General features: G+C 35.1%; 1 protein-coding gene across 3 annotated transcripts in view; it reads right to left on the reverse strand.

The window, feature by feature from the left end:
* Positions 1-27,880, reverse strand: part of LOC108317475 (fibroblast activation protein alpha) — a 95,297-nt gene that overhangs the window by 52,858 nt on the left and 14,559 nt on the right. For 2 of the 3 annotated variants that reach the window (XM_037745649.1, XM_017547982.2), the window contains exons 1-5: positions 17,507-20,429; positions 17,101-17,185; positions 2,501-2,599; positions 1,486-1,580; positions 472-546 (exon numbers count right to left, since the gene is read on the reverse strand). In XM_037745649.1, the coding sequence (XP_037601577.1) occupies positions 472-546; positions 1,486-1,580; positions 2,501-2,599; positions 17,101-17,185; positions 17,507-17,512 (360 nt within the window). In that variant the 5' untranslated portion in view covers positions 17,513-20,429. Of the gene's footprint in view, positions 1-471; positions 547-1,485; positions 1,581-2,500; positions 2,600-17,100; positions 17,186-17,506; positions 20,430-27,880 lie in introns of those variants that run through there. The other variant, XM_017547989.2, reaches the window with a different exon arrangement.

Consider the following 27,880-nt stretch of genomic DNA (forward strand, 5'->3'; position numbering starts at 1 on the left):
TCGCTGTTGTTGCCCAGACTGGAGTGCAATGGCACGATCTCGGCTCACCGCAACCTCCGCCTCCTGGGTTCAAGCAATTCTCCTGCCTCAGCCTCCCGAGTAGCTGGGACTACAGGCATGCACCATCATGCCCAGCTAAGTTTTGTATTTTTAGTAGAGACAGGGTTTCACCTTGTTGACCAGGATGGTCTCGATCTCTTGACCTCGTGAGCCCCCGCCTCGGCCTCCCAAAGTGCTGGGATTATAGGCTTGCCACCGCGCCTGGCCTGGACTCTATTTCTTAAAGGGCTTTCAAACTTATAACAAACAAGCTCTGTAAGATTGAAGCATGTCTTGCTGAAGATTATTTTAGTGACCAGGGCCTGAATATTTACAGATAAAGACAGATTCTTGCTTTCTCTTACTTTATTAAATAACCTTGTGGGTTAGTAGGAGATATAATTGGATATAACCAAATTAAATAGTTGATACCTTTGAATAATCACTTTCTAGGTAAATAAATTGCCGATCAGGTGATAAGCCGTAACTTGAAGCATTCACACTTTTCTGAAATTATAAGGAGGTTGATTAGAATACAGAAAAGATAACAAAGAGCCATGTAATTTGTAGTTTTAAAAGAATATTATATCACTGACATACTCCTACATACAAAGACTTTCAATGCAGTTAAAAAAATTAATGTGGAACTTATTATAATTCAAAGAAATTTACTAGATACTATGGGAGCAGGATGCAAGAGAAAATATATACTTTGTGATGTCAAGAAACTTACAAACTTGTTAAGGAGTAACATATTACAAATTAGAATCTTCTATAAAATATTCAATATAGCCTTGCAAAATCATTAAGAAAGAAGTGATTAAATTCAAATGAGAGGATTACTGGTTGCAAAGAGGAAGAGAGTATTATCTAAACTTGGCTTTAAAAAATAAGCAGATTTTTCAGGGTGGAGAAAGTTGGAGGACTGAGAACCCAGGGATACAGAACAGTTAAGTGCTCATACTTTATAGCTACCACTTATTAAGCATTTATTCTATGTTAGGCACTGCCCTAAGCACTTTCAAATGTTATTTTATTTAATTCTTTTATTAACCAAAAGAGGTATTATTCTATTCCCACTTTACCGAGGAAAGCACTAAGGCATAGTAAGATTGGTGTAGTGAAACCCCTAACCCAAGGTTTCAGGACCAGTAAGGGACTGAGCCAGGATTTGAACCTCAATTGGTCTGACACTAAGGACTGGGTTCTTAACTCCTATCTTATGCTATACTATATTCAAAGAGGAGGAAAAGTGCTAGGTGATTTAGAAGGAGGCAAAGGCAATAGTCTAATGGGACTAGCAGAGAGGACTGGAAGACTTTAGTGGAGTATGGAGCTAGGAAGGCAGGTTGGATCCAGGTCAGGTGCTAAGACTTTGAACTCTGTTTCTTGGTCAGTGAAGAACTGGCAAAGATTTCTGAGGGAAAGCTGATGTTGGATACATACCATGGTTCTATTACTCAAAATGGTATATGACTGTCCTGTTTCAATATTATAAAGTACTATATTGTTTTCTGCAGATTTATGTAGATATTCTTGTCCTTTAAACAAGAAAGAAAACAAAATTTGTAATGATCTCTCTTAACAGGAAATACATTCCTAACAAAAGAAACCTCTCCTATCTCACAGACCTACTTTATTTTTCCTCTATGTCCAGTAAATATTGCTTTGCAAAATGTAAAATAATAAGTTGGTGGTAGAAGGAAGAAGATAGAATGCTTTGTTCTACTTCACACAAAGATGCCGTATTTGCCAACAGCAGCCTTATTTTAGCTGATTCAGGGTGCTTGAAATACAATTTTGTTTTCTCTGAGCTACAAAGGGGATAAACTAGTTTGAAATAGTACATTTCTTTTGTAGTAATTAACATAAATTACATTTAGATTGTGTTTGATTCAGCTTACAACTCAATTTATATTAATTTTATTTTCTAAAGAGAAAAATGAAAATATTTAATTTGTTCAGTGATTTAAAATATGCAACTAAAATGTCATAGTCAATCACTATTTATTTGATTGGATTTGCTTTATAACATCCTATTTTGAAAACCTATATGAAAATATCAGTTTTGTGACCCTTAAAGTGTTTATTGTCAGAGTAAGATTTGTCTGTTTTCCAGATTAATAATGGAATTTCTCCATTGGTAAAACTTTTGTGAGTTTTCCTAAATAGGAGTATTTCTACCATTCTCAAAAGTGATTACAGGCATTCAAATTATTTCAATAATGCATTTTCTCTTTTTCTGTTAAAAACTCTATTGACCTCATTACTATGGGGCAAATCCAGTATGAATGTTTTGTCAAAAGTGCTTTTTTGAGCACTTGAATTGTCCAGATAATTGTTCTTTTTGTACATTTCTACTGATATGGATTTAGTTACTATAGAGATGCATTGGCACTAAAATAAAAACAAAATAAAATACATTAAAAAACCCCAAAAGATAAAGAAATAATGCACTTACCTGAAATCCAGTTTGGAAAAAATGTTTTATAAGAAAATGTCCCATTTAAAATATCCTGCAGTGTGAGTGCTGTCATTGTATTTTCTTCAGAGTTATGAACTTTGGGGGGAGAGCAAACACATTCTTATTAAAAATAAAGTTAACAGCTCAAATAAATTCTAAGCCTGGCCTTCATCTGTTCTTTCTTATATAATAATAAGATCTGCTATTTGCTAAGTGCTTGCTGAACTTCTATCATAATAACTATTATTATTAACAGTCGTATCTCCTTTTTTGTAGACAGGGTAATTAAGAATTAGGGAGGTAGTTTCACTGTCTGGAAGGGACAACTGGTGGGAAACTGTAGAGGAAGGTGAAGATTACAGAGGAAGACCTTCCGGAGCAGCTAGAATATGATTCTTCAGGCAGTGAAGAGTTGTCAAGGTTTTCCAGAAGGAAGATGAGGTGAGGTTCCAACAACTCTAGTCATTGCAGAGTTGGGGTAACAGACCATGTAGGTTTGGCTAAAATCCCAATCTCTTCACGGGTAATTCACTGTATTTCCTCACATAGGCTTGGTTCAGATCTCAACTGATTTGTCAATAATGTATTTTAGCATCCCAGTTGGTCAAATAAGATTGGCCAGAACCCTTACCTTAAGAAATCTCAAGAGAGGCATTATGAATGTAGGTAATTATAAAAATACTATGGATTTTTATAAAAAGAAATCAGACCAAAAGGAAAAGAAAACCCCCGGATCTATACAAAATATCTTAGAAATCCCAAGTAGAGGCTTTTCTGTAGAAAAGCTAATCTAGTGTAACTCACAAACCACAAATAAATTCAATCTATATTTGAATCCTTCAAAACCACTGTTTTTCAAACATGATCTTATTCTCAGAACAAATATTTATTAGAGAGCCCTGAAGCAAGCAGGTACACCAGCAGATAATAAGGCAACCAAAGCTCAGTCCCCTTTTATATCCATATTGCCATTCTCCATCTCTCCCTCCTTACTCTTTCCACAGGCCACTACAACTTACGGGAAGGTCCTATACCTTGAATGTCATTTACAAATCTAGCATTTTTCCAGGTGAAAACAAAACTGTCAAAGATAAGAGCTATAACTTTATCCTCCTAAAACTCTTTTGTAGCCCCCCATGACTCTTCAGGTAAAGACCACAAATGATGATCTGGATGGACTACAGGCACTGGCTGGTATGGGGCAGTCTACCCTGCCAGCTCTTCCTGCTCCTCTCGCATTACTTTCTAGACACAAACAAGCCAGGCGTTCTTTTCCTCAAATACTCTTCCTCCAGGGTGTCTACAGCCTTTTCCACCCTCTCATCTTTAATGCTCAATCCAAAAGCTATCTACTTCCTCTGGGAAGCCCTTTCTGACTCCCTGGTTTAGATCAGGTTTCCTTTTACACCTTCTTATAGACCATGTTCCTTGCTTTTAGAACACCTGTCTTGGTTTGTAATCATGTGTGTATTTGAGTTATTATTTGATTAATATTTTCCCACCTCCCCCTGTATAATCAAAACAGTAACCATAGGGCAAGAGTCATGGATTGTTTTTCTCATATTACATTCTGAGCATGTAGCACATACATTTAATAAATAGTTGTTGAATGAATGAATGCATGAAATGAAAGTTGGCTAGATGGCTGATTGGATGGCTGGTTGGGTGGCTGGCTGGATGAGATGTGTACCTTTTCTTAATTCTCTGCATGGTTTTTGGTAAGTAGCTCTCTGGTACCTTGGCTTGCTCACTGATAATATAAAGAACTGGACTAAAAGATGCCGGCAATCTCTTCCAGCTATGCTATGCTAGGTTTTGAAATCTGAAACTCAGCCAGCTCTATTAACATTGTAGTTACACTAATGTTCTGCTACGTATGTAGTAAGAGCAAAAAAATAAAATAAAATGGAATAATATCATCTGCTATTAACTGATTTATGCTGATGCATGTATGCTTCAAACATTTGATTAGGATCATGAGTTTACCTGTTTTCTTAATTTGCAGAAACTTATTCCAAAGCTGTTAATAACAGTGACTGGCGAGGCCCTTTGCAACTAGACACTGAATACTTAATAGAATTATTATTCAATTAAAAAAAATAATTGTCTTTCTGTATTATCTGTGCCTCCTAAATAAGGCTGTATGCACTGTACAGTTATTTGTAATGAAATATCTTCTATTTAGTGAAACGGTCTTAATGTAGAATTCATACCATTGATTTTGTAATTCTCATTCAATGAATAAACGCCACTTATTACAATAGCATTAGAATAATTGCCAAGTATTGTATTTAATTCAATTTTATTTAACTTTCCTAAGAGCAAGTTACAATCTGTTTCCAATGTAATAAAGGGAAATTTATAATACTGTTTATAGTGGAACTTATATTCCATTTGAGATGCATTTAGTTTGTGCTTACACAATTCTGAATATCTAAATGGAAAATTTTAAAATGTATTAAGTCCATTTACTGTGAATACCAAGATAACAAATTTTTTTTAAAGAATGTTTTTGATATTAATTCAATAAATGAATATAACCTTAGGTTTTCTTTTAAAGCATAAATAATGCTTCAGTTATGACTGGTGACATAGTTTTTTCTATTTAAGCATCTTTGTATATAATTTTCCTCATTTGTAGTTATGTTCAATTAAGACACTCATAGCTATGATTAATTTTTGTTTTCATAGAAGGCTAAATTAAGTGAGATAATTCAACTAAAACATCTAGCTCTATACATGGCACATGGTAGCAGTCAATACATGTTACCTTTTAGTATTATCATAACTCATCAGTATTTTCAAATAAATATTTTAGATCAGTTTTTCCCAAACAGCTTTGTCCACTGGGGATTTTTGCTTCTGAGTATCTACTAAAACCAGAGTTTGAAAACACAGTTCCAGACAAGGCTATTAGTATATCCAATTAAGCTTTACTTATATGCTAGTTTAATGAAATTCATCAGTTGTATTTGAACATTTTGTCTATTGCCTAGCTCTATAACTGAACTGTTACAATTAACATCATAAGTGCAATTAGTACTAATATTGTACAATGAATAAATAAAACATAAAAAACAAGTTTCAAATTACTTTTTAAATACCTATTCATTTTCCTTGTCATATCATTAAAAAGCATTTTGATCTTATCAGATTTCTCAAAAAGATTCTAAGAATTAGTTCTTTATTCCTTTAAACCTCTAATTTATATTATTCAGGAAGGTTGTACATGACACTAAATTTCATATTACTTCCTAGTTAGCAATTAATTTTATATGAGTGCATAGTAGCTATAAATGCCAACAATTGATATAGAAAATTTAGCATATGACTCAAAATATCTGTAATATTAAACATGTATTAATTGTACTACTAATTGCCCAATGAGAATAATCCTCACCCCCACCCAAGAAGTGATGAGTGGATGGATGAATAACATATCATCATGAGCCAGCTACACTTATGTGGGAATAGATTTCAGGCACAAATCAGGATGGCATGATGATGTCTAACCTCACATTAGCTTTATAAACCACCTCATATGTGATGTATCCAGGGCTTAGGAAGTGTAACTATGTTGATGTCAGACTGGGTATGTTAAATTCATTCCCAACATGATTGGAGAAATTTAAATTAGGCATTCTTCTCTTTCTGCCAAAAATGACCACATGTTCATAAAAATGGTGAAGTACTGTAATGTGTCTCCTCTGAGACGCTGCATTCAGTCACATGTTAGAATAAAAATAAAACATAAAGATTAATTAGAGTTTTCAATCGAAGCTTTGATTCTTTGTACACATGAGTTTTTGTTTTCTCAACATTTATCTAAATGTATTGAACCTAAATATTTTTCATCTCTATATTTATGTGGCAAAGAATTGTATAAGTCGTAGATGTCCACCCGTAAAAGTAGAAGCAATGATTGATTTTTCTCAGTATTGTATGCTCAGTTGCTAGGACAGTGCTTGACATAACATGGGGTCACAATAAATATTTGTTAAAAAAAATAACAAAACCAACTTGACAGATTTTGTGTTCACTTGCTTTGGGTAATTTTCCCCCAAAGATATATCTGCCCTTACTTTCTACCCTCTATTACAAGTTGTACATTTCATTTGTAGACTCTTTTGCCTTCATTTAAATATTTCTAAAAATTTGGTCCTTGGAGCCCCTTGGAGTGTGCTTATATAAAAAAATTCCTAGTACTTATCTCCAACCTACTGAATCCAAATCTCTGGGGTGGGGTCCTGGTAGTTTTAATTTAATTTTTACCCAGCCTCCTTGATGATTCTTCTGCAAAGACTCAGAATCTCAATTTAAGGATTTCACTGAATCTATTCTGCTTAATGCACTCCTGTGCCTGCCAATTGGAATCGTTCCTTGACTACAAACTCATGGTAGGTGGCTGAGGATGGCCTGCAGAGTAATACACATGTCAGGGGGAAGAGATTCCACATAACTGAGTATGGGCCATGTCTTCCAAGGAATGTAAATGGTCTCTGTTAATGTTTGTGTCCCTGCTCAGTGACGTTGCTCATTGACTTCGACTACATTGACTTCTTGAAGTATATTCCCTTTCCCAGACCTGGAAAAGTGGACAAAAACAAGGGTACTGATTCTGACTCAGACTTGATTATGTAAGATTATGGAAAAAGCATTAGGGTCATTGTTTTCTAGTGTTTGGAATGTGTATATGTGTGTGCCTGTGTGTAAATCAGTATAAAATCTATCTCCACAACACCAAATACACTAAAAAAGTTCTAGACACCCAGAAAATATTCCATTAATAATTATTGCATGAGTAAATTAATGTTCATATCCCTTTCCAAGTAATGTTTTAATATTAATTGTAATTATTTGATGACTTTGGAGGATTAGCTTTGACATATATAATTTTTAAATTCTACTGGTTGAATAGAAGTAAATATGAATTCTGAAAGCATATCTCTCCTCTGTATATTTTAACACTTACTTGGTTAGCTCTTAATTTTTGCCAGTGGCCTTAACTTCGTTTTGGCCCATCTTTAGCAGAGTTACTCATACACTGCTTAAACACTCTAATTAACTGTGCTTTAATTATTTGCATTTTCAACTTATTAAAGCAAAGCTGAAAATTATTTCAATTAAGAATAAAAAAATTACAATTCACAGAAATGATTCACAAGCAAGTAATGATTTACTATTCTAATTCTTTCTTAAAATGTTGTGCTTCTGTATTAGGCTTCTGTTTCTGCCACTTAATTGTCTAGTATTGAAAAATTAGGAATGGATGTCAGAGCAGAGACATTTGATGTTAGTTCTAATGTTCATCATAAACCAAATGAGAAAATTAAGTGGGCATAGAAATTGCTGGCAGGTCTTTTTGTTTTCGCTTTTGCACTTGATTTGTAATTGATGCATATGAGGTCATACCAAGGAAAGGTACTAGGGCTTCTAGGCAAAACACACCCATCTTCCTGCTGGCTCTGCAGAGGTTCTACCTATGGGGAGGCATTGTCTCCAATCATCACATCGGGTCATGTTTGTTTTTGAAGTGAGCAGCAAAGTGGGCAAGGACAGAAAATATTGGTGGGGGGGGGGAAGATACTATTTACAAGCTAATATGATCAAATTGGGACAAGATTGACAACTTTGAAAAAAAAAGTACATGAGGTAGCTTTAGATAAGTAATAGAAAGTGTTATAATTTACTAAGTTCTTGTACATACAATGCATTCTACATGCATAGTCCTGTTAAATCCTCACAGCAGCCATCTGAGGTAAATATTATTGTGAAGACCATTTTACAGATTTGGAATGAAAATTAGCAAGGTGAACTAAAGGAAAGCTGGGGTTTTAATTCAGCTGCATCCTGTTTTAGATGTAGCGTACTTTGCCATAATACTATAATTAAAATATAAGTGTACACATAATAAAACAACAACATATAACAAACACAAAAATAGGCAAGAACCATGCAGCACACAAAGGAGTAGAATAATTATACCACAAAACCTAGGTTAAGAGAAAGTGAGGCAACTTGAGTTTTTTCAATGCCAAGAGGTTGCTAGCTATAAAGCTACTAGTGCTTTGTTACTATTCTCTACGTGAAGAATGTCTCAGCTCTAACAGCAATTTTCCATAGTTTTCTCTAGTTTTCCATAGTTTTCTCTAGTTTTCCATAGTTTTCTCATAGTTTTCAGTATTGTACAATATGTACAATACTGAATAACATAACTTATTCAAAAGACTTGCCAGACTTTAAAAAATAGCCCTTTTGTGTGTTATATTTATTGTTGAGTTACGTTATTTTAATTAGGGTTCATTTATTTTTCTGGATAAGCAAGGCCTTCAAAGATCATAAGATATGTTCAACATAATGTGCAAGAACATGAATGGCAAATGACCCTTTGGTGATCCTGAAGATGAAAGCAAGCCTTGTTTATTTTCGAAGACCTCAGTCTCCTTTGCCAACATTTTTTCCTCTAATCTCTACTTGACATTTTGGCATGACCGTTACTGCTGTTAGGTGGCGCTTAAGGAAGAGTAACTTTCCTAGGCCATTTCATTCTCCCAGGGTTTCTACTTCATATCCCTGGACTGACCCATCCCCTGCCACCGCTGCCACACCCGACTTTCACTGGGTTGTCCTTTGAACTCCAGATGCATATATTAAACTTCCTTTAAAATCCCCACTTATATATCTCACATGAACTTCAAAATCAATATGTTAAAGGCTAAGAAAAAAAAAATATTCCATGCTCCTCTTCCAAATTTCTCCAAGTAAATAGCACTACCTACCACTCATGTAGTTTCTCAACACAAATACTTTGGTGTGATCCTTGATCTTTCTCTTCCTTAACCAACATCCATGCCTGCCAAGGCTATCTACTATATCTCTCTCTACTGTCTGTTTGTCTCCATTTCTACTGCACTCCCAAGGGCAAGCATTCAGTTGGCAGGCTTTAACGGATGCCTAAATGCTCCTCTGCAATTTCATTCTTGGTATTTTGTTGTGATTTTGTTTTGCATTTTGCAATGACTAATGACGTAGGGCACCACTCGTGATTATTAGTTGTTAGTACATCTTCCTTGGCAAAATGTCTGTCCTTTGTCCATTTTTTAATTGGGTTGTTTATCTTTTTATTATTGAGTTGCCAGAATTCTTTATATATTCTAGATGCATGGCCTTTATTGGATATATAGTTTGCAAATATTTTTTCTCACTTTGTAGGTAGTCTTTTCACTTTTTAAATGGTATTCTTGGCCACCCTAAAATGTTAAATTTTGATGAAGTTCAATTTATGTAGGTTTTCATTTGTTTCTTGCATTTTTGGTCATATCTAAGAAAACTTTGCCTAACTCAAAATATAAAAATGTATCTGTATGTTTTAAGAGTTTTATAGTTTTAAACTCTTAGCTTAAGTCTTTGATCCATTTTGAGTTGATTATTGTATTTGGTGTGAGGAGCTGCATGTCCAACATCTTTTTTTTGCACTTAGATATCCAATTGTTTCATCACCATTTGCTGAAAAGATTTTTCCTGTTGAATTGTCTTGGCACATGCATCAAAAATCAATTAACTAAGTATAAGGCTTTATTTCTGGACACTCAATTCTATTCCATTGATCTATAAATCTATCCTTATGCCAGTAACACACTGTCTTGATTACGTAGCTTTGTAGTAAGTTTTAAAATAAGGAAGCGTGATTCCTCCAAGTTTATTATTCTTTTTCAATATTGTTTTAGCTATTTTGAGTCCCTTGCATTTTTGTATGAATTTTAGGATCAGCTTGTCACTTTCTGCAAAAAAAAGAAAGCTATCTAGGATTTGGATAGAGATTACATTTAATCTGTTGATAAATTTAGGCAGTATTGCCATCTTGAAAATATTGAGTTTTATGATCCATAAACATGGGATGTCTTTCCACTTATTTAGATCTTTTTGGATTGCTCATTGGGAGTGTATAGAAATACTGTTCATCATTATACATGGATCTTGTGTTCCGCAACCCTGCTGAGATTTATTAGTTCGAACAGTTTTTAGCAAATTCCTTAAGATTTCTACAAACAAGATTGTGTTATCTGTTAGTAGAAATAGCTTAACTTCTTCCTTTCAAATCTGGATACTTTATATATTTTTTTCTTGCCTAATTGCCTTGATTAGAACTACTGCTAAAACGTTGAATAGAAGTGATGAGAGAGGACATCAAGTCCTGTTATTGATTATAGAGGGAAAACAGTGTGACATTAACTTTCATCTGTAAGTGTGACATTAGCTATTTTTTTTTTGTAGATGTCTTTGATAAGGTTGAGGAATTCATCCTACTCCCAATTCATTAGTGTTTCTTATCGTGAAATGGTGCTGCATTTTGTCAAATCCTTTTCCTGTATCTATTGCAATGACTGTGAGGTTTTTGTCCTTTTTTCTATTAATAAAATTTAGTATATTAATTGATTTTAAAACATTAAACCAACTTTGCAGTCTCAAGCTAAATCCCAATTTGTCATGGTGTATAATCTGGATTTGGCTTGATAGTATTTTATGGAAAATTTTTGCATCTATATTCATATCGATTTATAATTTTGTGTTCTTGTGATATCTTTGGTTTTGGCATTATAGTAATGCAGGTAATATTGGCCTTATAGAATGAGTTAGGAAGTGTTTTCTTTCATTTTTTGAAAACATTTGTGAAAAATTTGCAATAGTTTTTCTTTCAGTATTTGGTAGAATTTATCAGTGAAACTATCTGAGCCTGATTATTTGTGTGTGGGAAGTTTAAAATGACTAATTCAATCTTTTTTGGGGTTATAGTTTCATTTATGTTTTCTTGTTCTTCTAGAGCAAGTATTGGCAGTTAGAGTCTTTCTGGAAATGTGCCCACTTCATTTGGTATCTGATTTTGTATTGTTTAGTTTTTGGTGGGTGCTGGGGGGACAGAGTCTTGCTCTGTCCCCCAGGCTGGAGTGCAATGGCACAATCTCAGCTTACTGCAACCTCAGACTCCCAGGTTCAAGTGATTCTTCTGCCTCAGCCTCCTGAGTAGCAGAGATTATGGGCATGTGCCACCACTGCTAATTTTTGTGTTTTTGTAGGAATGTAGTTCCTCCATGTTGGCTAGGCTGGTCTCAAACTCCTGGCCTCAAGTGATCCCCTGCCTTGGCTTCCAAAAGTACTGGGATTACTGCTGCCCCCAGCCAGTTACCTGTTTTGTTTTTTTTTTTTTCTTTTTACATAAAATTGTCATATCCTGTTCCTTAAAATGTCCTAACATATCTGCTTTTCCACCAAGTATAAATCATAGCCTGTATTTAAAATTTAATTTAGATTCTAAACAATCCTGCTTTTATTATTAATGGGAATTTATGTTAACAAATATTATAAGTTATTCTGTTCTTTATTGCATAATTTTAGTCAATTCAAAAGGATACTAGAAATGAAAAATAAGTTCTTGGCTCTCTATATTATGAGAAATAAAAAGAGACTGATTTGTAATTGATTAACTGTCCTATAAGAAGATCATTTTATTACATGCCTACTGTATTAATTATTGCTATATTTTAAGGCTCAATTTGACTGTCTCTGTTTCTTAGGAACTTTTAGTCTTGATATTTCACACCTCTTATTCAAACTTTTGAATATGTTTTTCAAGGTATATCTATGACTGGATATTCTTGTTGAAGTTGTAACTCAATTTGCTTTGGAAATTTGAGATAGGTAAAGTCCTCTCCATTATGAGAAACATACAAGGATTTGGATTTCTTTTTAAATTATTTAGAATTTGGAAAAACTCAAAGAGAGTTTGCCAAGATTCATCTGTGATTTTAAAATTCACGTGCAAATTAGATAAGTATAAACTGCAAATTTGATTTCTTTATCTTGACAAAAAGCTCTTTTATATTCATGAACTTTCTGAAACTTTTTCTTAACCTTTTAGACTTCCACATATTTTTTCCATAAGAATAGTGAAAAAATAAGCTTAAAACTCTTAAGATGTTTGGCAGAATCTGTTTCATAGACTGAATGTTGGTCCTAGAATTTTTTTTTTTTTTTTGAGATGGAGTCTCCTTCTGTTGTCCAGGCTGGAGTACATTGACACAATCTCGGCTCACTGCAAACTCCACCTCCCAGGTTCAAGCGATTCTCCTGCCTCAGTCTCCTGAGTAGCTAAGATTATAGGCATGTGCCACCACTCCAGGCTAATTTTTGTATTTTTAGTAGAGACAGGGCTTCACCATATTAGCCAGGCTGGTCTTGAACTCCTGACCTCATGATCTGCCCACCTTGGTCTCCCAAACTACTAGGATTACAAGTGTGAGCCACCATGCTCAGTGTGTCCTGGGAGGAATTTTAACCTTACAACTTACATATTTATGTCTCCTTTGAAGATGATTTTATCTCACATATCTTATTTTGCCAAAAGTGATTATTGAAATTATAGTAGTAATATAATATTACTTCTATTAATAACAACAATGGATTTCTGCCTAAAATTCATACTTTCCAAATGATATTTCTTCTTCAAAAATATTGATCTCTGTTCTAACCAAATTGTCTGTGACCTTCAAATATTTTCTTCAATGCATTATAAAAGGCAGTACTCAGCTAAATAATCATGACATGTTATATATGTGTACATGTGTAGAATCACAATTACATGTGTATATACATATTCTCCTTGTTCATTTGTTTAAATAATGTTGGCCTCATAGCTCTATCAGTTTCCTTTTGGTTTCTTGAACTTCTCAAACACTTTCCTGATACTCAGCCTCTTAAATAGCTGAGACTACAGGTGTACACTACCACATCCAGCTAAGTTTTGTATTTTTTTTTTTTTCTTTATAGAGAAAGGTTTTCACCGTGTTGCCCAGCCTGGTCTCAAACTCCTGGGCTCAAGCCATCCTCCTGCCTTGGCCTCCCAAAGTGCTAGGATTACAGCCATAAACCAACGCACCCACCCACTCTTCTCTTTGTTGCCCTCACTCAACCTTATTTTCCATTTCTCCACTCTTAACTTCTTATATCTTTCTTCTTTTCTTTTGTTTTGCTTTTGCCATAGAGCCATCAATGTTCTGTATGAGTGCCTCAGACACAAAAGTTTCTGAAACATTTGTTTTTTTTTTGGGAAAGAAAGTAGGGGATAAGAGGAACAGGGATGATATTCTGGTATAAAGACTCCCTACTCTCAGAATTAAGACATTTTTGAAATTGAAATACATTGCATAGAAGGGCCAAATTGCTGTTGTTGAGTGTATATGTATATATTCTCAACAATGGAGAACACAGACACGGAATGCTATCATTTATGAAGTATTTACTGCATGTTAGAAATTTTAGAAAAATAATAGCTAACACTTATTGAGTATTTGTTGATCACCATGTGGGGAACAAAACAAAACATTTTGTTTTTCAAAACAAAAGAAGAAAGATATAAGAATTTAAGAGTGGAGAAATGGAGAATAAGGCTGAGTGAGAGCAAAAAAGAGATTGTATCGACCTCTACACTCAATAGAATCTGAGACGAGGTCAAATAGCTCCTACAATTTCTTTCTGTAAACCAACGAGGAATGCTCCAGGAATTCAGAAAATATAAATCATGAAGCAAGTTCATGTAGAATTTATTTGCAAAATTCTGCAACCTCTGTACCTTTCCACTTCTAGTTTTCCACTTCTGTCCCCTCTGTTAAATCTCTTCAAACAAGAAAGTCTGTATGTTTGTCGTCAGGGTCAACAAAAATAAGGGGAAGTAAAAGAGCTTAGTTTCCACTCTCAGGCTTGTTACATATTCACACAAGAAGAGGGGTGATGCTTGTGAAGAAGAACTTCAAAAGAAAAAGGGAATAGAGGTAGGAGAGAGGAAAGAAGTCAGTTGAAGAGGTATAAGCCAAAGGCAAGGACAACCTGGGAGTAAGGGGCAGAAACTCATGTGTGTTTCCACTTTGGCAAAACCAAAAAGGGGATATTTTACAAGTTTCAAAAAATTTTTTCCTTATAGTTAATATTTTGTAAGTGAGCTAAATGGATATTTCTCATTTCACTATTACACTTTTATATTTGTTCCTACAATCCAGTTTAATCATTCCTAAACCTTTTTAATCCTGAGGCTAGTTCTCCTGGGATGGAAAAGCCTTTCTCTTTTTTTCTTTCCTTTAGGCCTGGTGGGAAATAACAGAAATCCTTCTCTGGTATTTGTGGTGTTGACCATGCATCTTTGGGCTCAGAAAGCACTGGATTCTTACTCCCCAACTTGCAGAGGGATAGACTGCTGTACCTCCATATCCTCAGGAACTGGCATGATTATAGGCAAGGAGTTAGTGGGATTAATGCACTAATATGAAAATGAATGAATGAATGTTTCGTAAGTGTGGTTTTAAGTTTTTCAGAAGAAGGCTGTTCATATACCGGTGCATAAAATCCTGGGCTGAGGACACGAGGGCTCCTAAGGCAAATGTGAAGTAATGGGATTTCTGATGAAGTGTGAGAAGGAGGCTAAGTAGGAGCTCCCTTGGCTTTGAATTCTCTGTTCTTTTTTCCCCTTCGTGCTTCCCTTTCCTGCCTTACCAACTCGGATCCTATTCTCATAGGCACTGGGCAGATGTGAGAGTGAGAACTGGACCTGGCACTCCAGACGGGAGATGATTGAGGAGTGAGGTGTGAGAAGAAAGGAGCAAAGTCAGAAGGGAGCCACCACCCCTAACTTCAGGGCTGCCCGTGGCACTGACTTCCCTGGATCCTTCTCAGGAAAGTAGGGGAATGACTAGTGCCATTCACAAGCTGTTTGGTTGACATTCTAAGAAGTTATTCAGCAAATTTCAAACAGAAAAAGAATGATATAATGGACCAAAAACAATAGTTCTCACCTTATTTATGATTTTTCTATTTCTGAATGAGTATTCAAATTTCATTGAGTACTCAAGTATAATTGGATTATTTCACCCTATCAAGAAATCACTTTATTCTCAGAATTTTCCTGTTAGTTGAAAATAGAAAAGTGTGTTATAAATTGCATAGGACTTTTACACTGTATATAGCTTACAACATATATTTATATGTAAGGTATTCATACCTAAACTTGAAAAGAGGGTAGGCATAGAGATTATATGTGATTACTCAAATATCAGTGTATGTATATTTCTATATATTATTTGTAAATATGTAAATATAATATATTTCTTATTAGAAATTATAGTTTGAATTTCATGGTAAAATTCATCCTTCCCTCTGGACATGGAGGCAAGTGCCCAATAAAATTAACAAACTTTTGCTCCAAGAGCACTTATTTCTGAGGGTGCAAAGTATCAATTTCAAGGTTGAGTTTCTTTAAAAATCAGGAGCTAATTTTTAGTGAATTAACATTCAAAGGATCAATATGACCTAATCCACCACCTGACAAGTGCTGGTATGAGGAAAATGTGGTCCCAAGACCACTGAGTTGAGGGTCTGAAAACAATTTTAACATGAAAATTTATGAAAGATATGGACACACACTAGATACCTCTCAACAGCCTAAGAACAATGTTGTGCTGGCAGAGAACAGGAAAAAAGACTGAAATTAACACTGAAGATATAATCTGAATCTTTCTTATGGGTTAACCTATTTGATGTTGTAATTCTATGAAAATCTCATGATTATTTTCAATTTTCCAAAGCATTTTTCTACATTTCCTTTTTAATAGCAATAGTCATTCAGGTCTCATACATTCGTTAGCTGAAGTTATTTTATTGATCTTCCTTTACTATCAATTAACTTTTAACCAAAGATATTTCCCACATTTGTTATCATAAACTTTTAGTATTTATTAATACAAATTTTTTGCTTTCTCCTAGAACCAAAGATATAAGATCTGTTATTATTAGATTTTTTTCCATTTCAGAAGCTTGAGTTTCTCTTCATAAATATTTTTATAAAAAACTATTCCTCTAATATCACTGGATTATCTATCAATATAGTCCTACTTGATAGTTAAACTACCTCTGATATCAGCCCACAGTACCTAGCAAAGTCAGATCAATGTCAATCTAAGCCTTTTTGTAAAAGGATTCAATTTATCACTGATCATAATGCTTGCTTAACAATGTTTAGTTTTCTAATTTGATGTGCAGTGCTACTACATCTAAAACAACAACTTCGCTTTTTCTATACAGCTATTCCTGAGAGCTGTATTCTCAACTTCCTCCCTAAATTTTTGGAAAGACTATTTAGTAATAAAAAAAGTCCATAGATTCTGTTTTAACTTTTCCATTCTTGCTTATTTTTACTTTCCATGAGACAAACCTAATAATGAAAAGCAATGCTAGTTAAAAATGTTGTCTCTAAAGGCCTGTCAAAGCTTGTATTTAGCATATATTTTTGGGGGTTGTGGGGGTGATGCAGCATAGTTCTTAGGTTTTTCTATTGCTGAAATAACACTGTAAATCTCTTCCTACCCGTGCCTTAAATTCCTCAGTATTTCTGGTCTTGCACAACAACATATCTGTGAGCTTATATGTCTTCTTAGAAATAACAGACTTACTTTGGAACATAAGCACTTAGGAAATGTTCAACCACTTGTGATCTTGCATTAGTACATTTTCCAAGCTATTCTAGGCAGAAAGAGCAACTCAGAGAAAGTTCTTACCTCTTGAAGGACGTAAGACAATGCACATCACCAATAAAGCAAGCACAGCAGAGGTGGCAACTCCAGATAGAATTTTTACCCAAACCTACATAAAATAAAGAGAATTAGGCATACACACAGTTCCTGCTAAATAGAAATGGCAAGATTTTGTTTACATTTAAATCCAATTTCTCTCACCCCACAAAGCTTTTGATTGTTTTCCACTGACCTGGCTATAATTACTGGAATTCTTCTAGCTCTGCAGGGAAAAATATTTCTACAATATATTTAGAGCAATTTTCCAATCCCAACCCATTCAGGAAGTAAATACTTATGTACAAATCCTTACCTTCTAAACAATAGAAAACTCTGATTACATTCAGCCAACCCTCATTTTTAAGCAATACTTGTGTTTGCTTATACTAACCTTCATTTTTCCAGGTGTTTTTGAAAGTTTGCTAATTCTGTCTTCAGAGTGTGGGTCACTGGATCTGTGAAAACCGTTGAAAAGGACCAAGTCTGTCTTTGCAGTTGGAAGCTGAAGTCAGGACAAGGTTTTTTCTTTCCACGGACTTTTGAATACCGTGCCAAGTTTCAAAAGATTTCTGTAAAATTAGAAACAGATTTTGGGGGCGTTCTTGGCCCTCACATGAACTGTGAGTGGCTCAAGGGAGGTTTTATAGCCTTCTCATCCTTGTAAATTCTATACCAACATCTGCTTACGTTGACATACAGAAGTTTTTCTTTTTTCTTTCTTTCTTTTTTTCTTTTGCAAGTTCAGGGTTAGGTTTCATTTTCTTCTAGAAATCACTCAGGGATCGCTTTAGCAAGTCATTGGGTTTTGTATAGCATTTTTATTTGCAACTAAAAAATGAATTTAAAATAATGAAACTTGCAGGTCTGTACATTAAACATATATCTAATTTTTAACAGAGGAAGAACATTGAAGCCACATAAGATTTTGTGAGAAATGTACCATGTAACTGCACTTTTTTTCCTCTGGAAGATTATGAGGTACTGCAGACAGAAATGTTTTTCTTTCAGCACAATTTCTTTGTCCATATAGCACCATATGCACTTTCAGTAAATACAGAAGTTTAAAAATTCAACTGTCTAAACCCACGGCTGCTTTACTTTAAAGAAATAAAATGCCATCTGGTGAAATTTAGTATGGGTTAGGTGTGTATGCACAGGCTAGAAAGATGGAAAGATCAGTAAGAATAATTTACCAGCAGACCTTTGGAAGAATGGAAATGGCTTTACAAGAGTGGTATTTTTGCTTTCCTCTCAGAATATCTTCTGAGAGAGGAGAACATTTAGTAATTATAAAGATTTAAAAATAAATTAAAAAGCATCTGAAAAGAGAAGTAAATCTTATGTACAATTTCATTTTGGCTAACTCTACATAATTCCAAAGAAATTGGTCATCTTGACAGATTAGTAAAATGGTTGACTGAATTAAAAAAAAATACACATACAACAGTTTCTTGGAGTGTTCTGTCTGTTTTAATGCAATTCGCTTGGATAGATTTTGTGATTCCACGTAAACACAGTTGTTAAATCTACTGTGTCCTTAATTTTTCCACTAATGGTTTTCTTTTTTGGAAATTTATAATGTTCCCAACCCCTTTAAAAGATTTCATGGCAACCTTTCTTGGATTGTACATGAAAGGTAATGGAGAAATGTTACCAAAACATGTTGCTATTTGCCTTAGACAACTTGTCTGGCTACGATGGGGCATTTTCTCCAGCAAAGAGCAGGACAGTGGCTTGTGAACTTCCTTTCAGACATTCTCCAGACATCCCTCCCTGAATTCCAGTCTTATGAAAATTCTGTTGAGGAAAATGAATCATTAGACATTTACTGGCAGAGAACTGTATTCCTGGTGGCTTGGGGCTGGGCCCTCTCCTTTGCTGTTGGTGGAGTCACCTCTTTACAAACTGAAGTAATCATTAAGAGTAATATCCAAGGGGTGCTATACACTTGCAGGTATCTCCAAGTGATTGTGCAACACTCAGATCTGAGATAAAAGCCACCAGCCAGGTCCTGAATGAATTGTTTCTGTGTAAGTCCTCTCAGATTGATTGCCTTCTCTGGAACACAGTGTGTTCTCAGAAGTTCTGTCCTAACCTGCCAAAGCCCCAGAAAACACAGGTAATTTTTAGTGGGTGATTACCAAGTGGTAACCTGCCAAAGCCCCAGAATACACAGGTAATTTTTAGTGGGTGATTCTCTTTACATTGTAGAGAGAAACGAACTATAATAAATGATTAGGGTATAATTAAAAGACCATGCTGAGAGCACATTAGTTCTAGCAATTAAGAATGCACTGACATGTGATTGATCTGAGCACCACTTAGGATTCTATGGCTGCATGTGGCCACAAGATACTCATTTAATAGGCTCTGTGAAGAAGTTGGGGTGCTTTAACACACATTTAAGTTGAAACAGTAATGGGGGAAAATGATGAGAGTGAAACAATGTCTTTTAAGTTTTTTCGTTTTTTCCTTGGAAGGTTGGGTAGGTCAAGCTGTAACTTCTGGGAAATTCTTACTAGTTTGAAGTGTTTTAAGAAAACTTAGACTGCAGAAATAAAGATGTCAAATTTTCCATCTGATTTCATAGTTTAGGGAGGTATTGTTTTTATAGAGTCACACATGTTCATTCATTTGAGATAATGTGAATGTGTTCTAATTTTCATCCAGACAAGAACTCTTAAAAAATTTGGATTTTTAAAATATTATAACATCTTTATGAGCTTTTTTTTTTTTAAATTTTGGAGTCAAAATGAAAATGCTTTTGCTAACTTTTTAAAAACACATAGAAAACTAACTCTTATTCCTACTTTTACATTTGTTGAGAAAACAAAAATGAATCAGACACAGTCTGTGTCCTTAAGGAACTTACATTCTAGTACAAGTATGGCAGGTACATTCTTACATACTTGCTTCCTTCAGCTTCCTAAATCTCTTGCTCAGAAATAGCCTGAAGCTGAGCTTGTGTTCAGTAGAAAGAGTTTTCTCACTGGTTGGTGATTTCTGCATGGACCTGGGAGGAGGACCAGAAAGGACACATACTACATTCATGTAATCCTTAGGTCAAGTCTAACTTTTGTTAGAACTGAGACTTTTCTCAGAAAGCAACTCTGGATCTATTAAAATACTATAAAATCAGAAAGGATGACGTTGGCATGTAAAAATGTAAGGACAACAATTAGGAGAGTAGAGGCTCATCAACTGAGTTTTTTCCAGAGAGGGACCTTGTAAGGTTGACTTTGGAATATGATTACATTCTGATAAGCCCAGTGGATAAGTGAGCTATAACATAAATCCTTAAGTTATAAGGAGGAGAGCTTACTAGAACTATTTATTAGAAGCCAACATATGTCTGCAAAATTATTTTGATTTATATGTTTTCCCAGAACAACACATTCAGAGATATATTCCTAGAGTCTGAAGGTAAGATCATGCTGAAAGCATGAGGATGTTATATATATATATATATATATATATATATATATATATATATATATTTTTTTTTTTTTTTGAGACGGAGTTTCACTCTTGTTACCCAGGATGGAGTGCAATGGCGCGATCTCGGCTCACCGCAACCTCCGCCTCCTGGGTTCAGGCAATTCTCCTGCCTCAGCCTCCTGAGTAGCTGGGATTACAGGCACGCGCCACCATGCCCAGCTAATGTTTTTGTATTTTTAGTAGAGACGAGGTTTCACCATGTTGACCAGGATGGTCTCGATCTCTTGACCTCGTGATCCACCCTCCTCGGCCTCCCAAAGTGCTGGGATTACAGGCTTGAGCCACCGTGCCCGGCTGAGGATGTTATATTTTTATTTAAGGGAGGGAGATGAAAGAGAGATATGTCAATTAACCAAAAGTCAAGGCAAGTTATTTAAGGGCAAGTTACAAGTTAGGAGAATAAGGGTACAAGTGCAGTAAACATAAGCCTGATTTTACATTCTTTAAAGTAAAAATTTGCTTCTAGAAAGCAAAAGCTCGTAACATCCTACCCATTTGATTCCTCGGATTCAATACACATTTATTGTTCACTGTCTGTTATCTCCAAAGTGATTTAATACATTACTTCATATGATCCATACCAAAACTCATTTTGCTGATTAGGAAACAGCCCAGAAAAACTAGATAACTTGCCCAGGATTTTAACAAGACCCGGTGTTACTATCTTACATTGCTTCTTTGTGATACTTTCTCAAATTTTATTCCAAAATGATAAATATTTTTTTAAAAATTATAATTGACATTTCACTGATTTGCTATTGGGGGACACCATAGGGATGTGAAGGTAAAATAATTAAGGCTAAAATATTAATGATCTTCAGATCCTCAGAGTACTTTGTTAAATATATCTCAAAAGAACACAATTTCACTCTACAAAGACTGTTCCACATATTAATTTGTTTCAAGCTTTTTTTTTTAATTGGGGTCTAGTAATCAGATAATTATTTATATAGTGCATGGGTTAAAATCTCTCCCTCCACAGACTTGCCTAAATGAAAGGATTCGTCAACATACCCATCATCCAAAGAGATTTTTGAGTTCCAAGCTAGGAAGAGTCCTGAGGTCTTCAAAGCTCAAAAATAACTATCACATAGTTATAGATCTGGAAGAAGTGGCATAATATAGCACCAGTGAGAAACGATATAGCTCAAACTATTTTTTGAATCTGATCTCTTTTCTAAAAGCACAACTGTTACATAAGGAAGAATATAAAGCCACATGCCTCCCAGTCTGTAATTTGTACCTACTAGCTTCATCAATGTTAGAATTAGATGTCAGTGTTTTATTATCCTATCATAATTGGGGCAAGTTCTCTTTGGAGACCCAAAGGGTTGACTATCAAAATGAGATTAGAAAAGAAACAGAACAGAGACACAACCCATTTCTTTGAGTGCTGAGGACACAAAGACTCAGGAGATAAATCAGTGCTTCACTGTCATTTAAAAATTGAAATATTACATCTTTTTAGAAGTGGGTAACCAACAAGAAGACTGTTTGAATAATATAAATAGAATATGTAAGCACCTATAGACTTTAACATAACTTATTAACACATATTGTTATTTCGTTAGCACTTTTAGGTAGAGAATATTGCAACTAGTAGTTAATGTCTAATGAACACTTTTATTGATCATGAAGTTTTTCTCGGCACTTCGCATGTACTATTGCCTTTCATCCCCAGAACATTCGTACTATTATTATCCTCCTTTTACAGATGAGGGCGTGGAAGCACAGAAAATTAAATAACTTCCCCAAAGTCCCACAATTTATGGGTGGTAGAGATGGGATAAACCCAGGTAGTCTCACATTGTATAACACAATTTGATTGATTCATGCTTAGGGCTCTGATAAAAGGGTATTTACTGGTACAGTGATTGGTATATATAATCCAGCTGGAACCGGGAGGAGTTGAAGATGAAAGGAAAAAATACATGGGCTAATAAACTGGACATTTTGACAAATTCAAAGTATGAGGAGTAGTAGTAACTAGTAATAAGGTGGAAAATAAAAGAGGTTTTTTTTTTTTTTTATGAGATAGAAGCAGGTTGTATTTAAGAATTCAGTTCAAGTTACAATAAAGCCTAAGGTATGGTCCCAGAAGTGAGTAGCTAAGATAGAAGAAGTGAAGATCCTCAGAGAGATAGTTGGCAAAGCAGTGAGAGACTAAGATATCCTCTGGGATAATCACCTGGGAACTTAATTCGCTGCAAATTATGGCTATAATTAAGGACAGGGGAGAAATCGTCCCAATTCTTTATAAAACAGATGGAGAGAATTCCAGTTTAAGTTGACAAACTGAACATACACATTGCCTTTGGAAATTCCATTAAACTGACAGTAAAGGAGGAAAAGGATACAGATATGACATGAAGAGACTGGAGAAGTATCATCAATGGATAAAGCAGAACAGGAATAGCAACTGCCTGAACAACACCCAGAAAGGAATCATTTTGCTTGGCAGAAGCATGAAACACTTCCATATTTGAGATGGCATTTACCACTGAGGGTAAGAAAGGGAGATCGGGCTGAAGAAAAGAGGACTGGTTAGAAATCTACACATGGACTCTTCACCTCTGGGTGCAAAAAAAAAAAAAAAAAAAAATCTGCAGCTACTTATTTATCCCAGGAGTATGGATGGGAGTCAGTGCACCAAAGTCAATCCAGTCCTCCAGTTTAATGGCTTTCTGACCTTTATCCTTAAACCCACCAACTATATACCAGGATCTCTCCACCGTCACCTCATTCTTTTGTTGTTGTTGTTGCTGAGACAGAGTCCCACTCTGTCTCCAGGCTGGAGTGCAGTGGCGCAAGCTTGGCTCACTGCAACCTGTGAGTCCCTGGTTCAAGCGATTCTCCTGCCTCAGCCTCCGAGTAGCTGGGATTACAGGCACAGGCCACCATGCCCAGCTAATTTTTGTATTTTTAGTAGAGATGAGGTTTCACCATGTTGGCCAGTATGGTCTCGATCTCTCAACCTCGTGATCCACCCGCCTCTGCCTCCCAAAGTTCTGGGATTACAGGCGTGAGCCACCATGCCAGGCCTCACCTCACTCTTAATCTGCTACAAAAATAAGAATCAGTAGGCAAGAATAATATTTTTTAAAAATAAAATGAATCAAATCCTAAAACATGAAAGAAAAATCAATTTTTTTAAGCTAGATGAATAAATTGTTTAAATGACCATAGAGATAATTCTGGGAACAGAAGCCTTTTTCAAAAGTTTGAATTAGCATTCTCAGTATCTTGAGATTCAACAAGATATTGCCACAATTTAGAGATGAAGCTAAAAAAAAAATGTAACATTCAAAAAAACTCTGTGATAGATAAGTTTATGTGTCAACTTGCTGGGATAAGGAATGCCCATATAGCAGGTAAAACATTTTTTTCTGAGTGTGTTTTTGAGGTTGTTCCTGGAAGAAATTAGAATTTGAATCAGCATTGAGAAAAGAAGATCAGTCCTTGATAATGTGGGTGGAAATCATTCAATCTGTTAAAGGTCTAGATAGAATAAAAGCACAAAGGAAAGATGATCCTCTCTCTCTTCTTGAGCTGGACCATCTATCTTGTCCTGCCCTAGGATCCTAGTTCTCAGACCTTCTGCCTTTGAAACTTGTACCAGAGCCCTCCCTGCTTTTAACCTCTATAATTGCATAAGCCAACCCATAATAGGTCTCCTCTTTATCTATCAACTATCTATCTATCTATCTATCTCTCTATCTATCAATCAATCATCTATCTACCTATTTCCCGTTAATTTCTCTCAAGAAGCTTGATGAATATGCTCTAATATATTGAAAATATGATCGCCAAAATTTATTTAAATCAAAATAGGTTTTGTGAAATAAAATTTAGGAATCTCTCAGAACAGAAAGACAAAGTTAGATAATATGATGGGAAATTAAGAGACGTAAATTATAAATTCAGGAAGTTTGAGGAATAAAGGGTAAAGAAGGCAAAGGAAAAAAGTTTATTACATAATGAATGCAAGAGACTTTCCCCAAATTGTAATAGTAAATACATTTTTAGGGCCCACAACATGGCCTTCACAAAATATGAGAAAAGACTTACACATAATTGTGAAATTTTGTAATACTGATTATTAAGAGAAAATATAATCTTTCTCAGAAAAAAAATAAGTATTGTGTGAAAGAAGAAAGAATTGGACTGACCACATACTTGTCATTGCCAATCAGATGCTGCAAAACAATGGATCTATTTTTTCAAAGTTCTGAAATAAAATGCTAATCAAATTAGAATCTGCTTAGCTAAGACACTGCCAAATATGAGGATAAAATAAAGGTACTTTCAGACGTGTGATAATTCAGAGTTTATACTCCAAGCATTCTTTTGTAGAAAGGCACTTAAGGGTGTGTTTCAGCAAAATAAAGAAGTAAAGTACTAGAGTCATCACTCAGAGAGCAAATGAAGCGATCAGATGCTAACAACAAACATTGTGTGACTTCCTATCTCCAGCCACTTCTGAAGTCAGATCTATTTTCTTGAGTAAGTAATTTTCTTCTAAGTTTGGGTTGTTTTTCATATCATTTGGAACCAAGATTCCTGGTATTCACAATATGTTTGGAGGTACTAGGTGGACTCTAAAAGCAGAATCTCTATGTACTGTCTCCACTGAAAACTATAGGAATTGGTGCCACAGAGAAAGAAATATGATTCTACTGAACCAGTTAGCTCAAAAGTAGTGGTTAAGTAGTCATAGTAATTTAAACTGTTTATTGGTTTTAAATTTTTAGAATTCACTAACACCTTTATAGTCAGAGAAATTATCAACCTTCACAAGTATAAAAATAAATGTACATGTAACCAAAGTTGGGAAGTGAAAGAGAGTGAAGAAAGGTAGGTACGGTAGGCAGAGGGCACGAAAGCCTGTGTCCTTATCTCCCAAAGCAGATAGTGAAGAGATCTCACCTGTGAAAACCAGAATAAGCAATGGAGGTACACATAGCAGTCCATGCCATGTCATCACCAAATGTTGTTGAGGACACATTGTAGGAAGTAAATACTTATATTCATAGAAATACAGAAGCCATATAATTTTTTAATGTAATTTCAGAAGTTCAAAAATATATCTACAAACTCATGTGATGGGTATTAGGTCTATTCCTAAATAGTCTCATACAGTAGATGAAATTTATGCTTGGCATCTTTTTCCCTTTTTTGGAATATTTGCTCCACAGTGCAATAAAAAAAAAAAATGGGTAAAGGATAAAACCAGGCAGTTCATGCAGGCAAATCCACACATTCAAAACAGGTGAAAATATAAAAATAAAGATTCTAAATATTACCAGGAATCAAAGAAATGCAAAATAAAATATCAAAATAGGATCATTTTAATTTGGATTATCAGAGATTAAAAAGACCGTAGAATCACGGTGATAGCAAGGCTATGGAGAAGCTGACACTCATACTCAGTGGTAGAAGAAGGACTGAAAACTTTCTAGAGGGAAATTTAGGAGTAAATGTCAAAATTATGCATATTTTTTGGTATAGCAAATCTACCTCTAGGAATGTGTTTTAAGATTAACATTGGATAAGTGCACAAAGATGCAGATTCAAGAATATTTGTTGAAACCCCGTTTACAACATCCAGAAATTAAAACTGTATAGGAATTCATCCAGACAAAATCAGACAAATAAACTAAGTAACACATAAAAATGAATGATGCAGATATAAATTTGTTGACATAGAAAATGTCTACAATCTATTGCTTAGTATATCTAATATGACTTTATTTTTGTGGAGGGTAAGAAGGAAATGTTTATGTAGCTATGTGCATAGTGGAAACTCTGGAAATACATGTCTCAGAGCCATGAGTACCAAGGTGGGGGACTTGGTGCCATGGTCTGCCCTGGAAGTAGGTAAGAAAAGTGGTACAATGTCTACAATATATTTACAAATACTAGTAAAATCTCACTAAAAGTTGATCTCTTTATTGTCACCCTATCCAGAAATTCTCAGCTATTTTAGAGATAAAACATTTTTTCCTGCTGAGGCAGATGACTCTACTCCAACCATAACCCTTCCTTGGTGTGCTATTTCATCAGAAGTCAAAATTATGATATCCCAGTGAGAAGATAAAATTAGATAAGAGGGCCAGCTGATCAAGAAAATTACAGAACGTATTTCTTTGTGTAAGTGAAAAATACCAGGCCAAGTATAAGAACTTCCAGTCCTTGCCTGGTCTCCCCTCTGGACTTCCTGGACTCCCTGTCCTCTAGTTTGGCTCCTGACCCATCAATGGGAGCCTGGGGTCCTCTCTCCACAAACCTGCCAGCCATGCCACAGATGCAGCCTTTTTCTTTCATGAGCTTGAATGATTTTTTTCCAGTCTTATTCCCATGGCAAGTTTGAATTTTAAAAGAAAATCCCTAAAAATGCCATACTTTAATCTGAAATAATGAGTAGCTTAACGGTGGTGAATTCAGGCAGCATGGCTGGCTGATGGGAATGTTATGTAACTATTTCAGGAAGTAGATTTTAGGGCAGTGAAGAGGCTAGGAAAGGAGGAGACAGAAGTTTATGTAGCACATCTTACATCATATCATTCAGGTATCCACCTACTGTTACCATGAGTAAGGCTAGGCCTCAGGTTTTCAAGAGATAAACCAGATGCTATCATGAAAAAATCAACTGGCCTGACTCAAGGTTTGTGTAGTTTTAAGCCCATACATACGTAATGTTTCTTATGTGTTTGGTAGAAGACATTGGGAAAGATAAAGAGAATGATAGGAACATAAGATTTATGGATGAAAAAATAATAAAGACCTTACCAAAATGGGCTTAAGTCCTTGCTCAAATGTTACCTTCTAAATGAGGCCTAATTTCCCATTTAAAATCAGCTCCCCTTAGCTTCCAATTTTTCTGATTTTACTTTTTCCCTCCATAGTACTTACTACCATCCAACATCCTATAACATTTATTATTTTTATTGCATATTACCTCTTTTCCCTGCATGGAGCTCAATGAGAGCAATCACTTTTGTTTGGTTCACTCATGTATCCCAAGAGCTGAGGAACAATGCTTGGCATAAAATAAGTATTTAATCAATATTGTAGCCTGAATGAGTGAATGAATGAATTAGTTAACTAATGAAGAACAGAGAGGATATGGAGCTGTCCTACGGCCCTCTGTGGCCCAACCTAGACAACACCAAAAAGGAGCACTTCCAGGTGTGACCAGGAAAGAGTCAAGCTCCTTTTTTTGTTAAACAATTAGATGTCAACCATTGTTATCTAAAAATGGTCATTT

This window comes from Cebus imitator, unplaced genomic scaffold (genome assembly GCF_001604975.1).
Source record: "Cebus imitator isolate Cc_AM_T3 unplaced genomic scaffold, Cebus_imitator-1.0 Scaffold10, whole genome shotgun sequence".
Taxonomy (NCBI): domain Eukaryota; kingdom Metazoa; phylum Chordata; class Mammalia; order Primates; family Cebidae; genus Cebus; species Cebus imitator.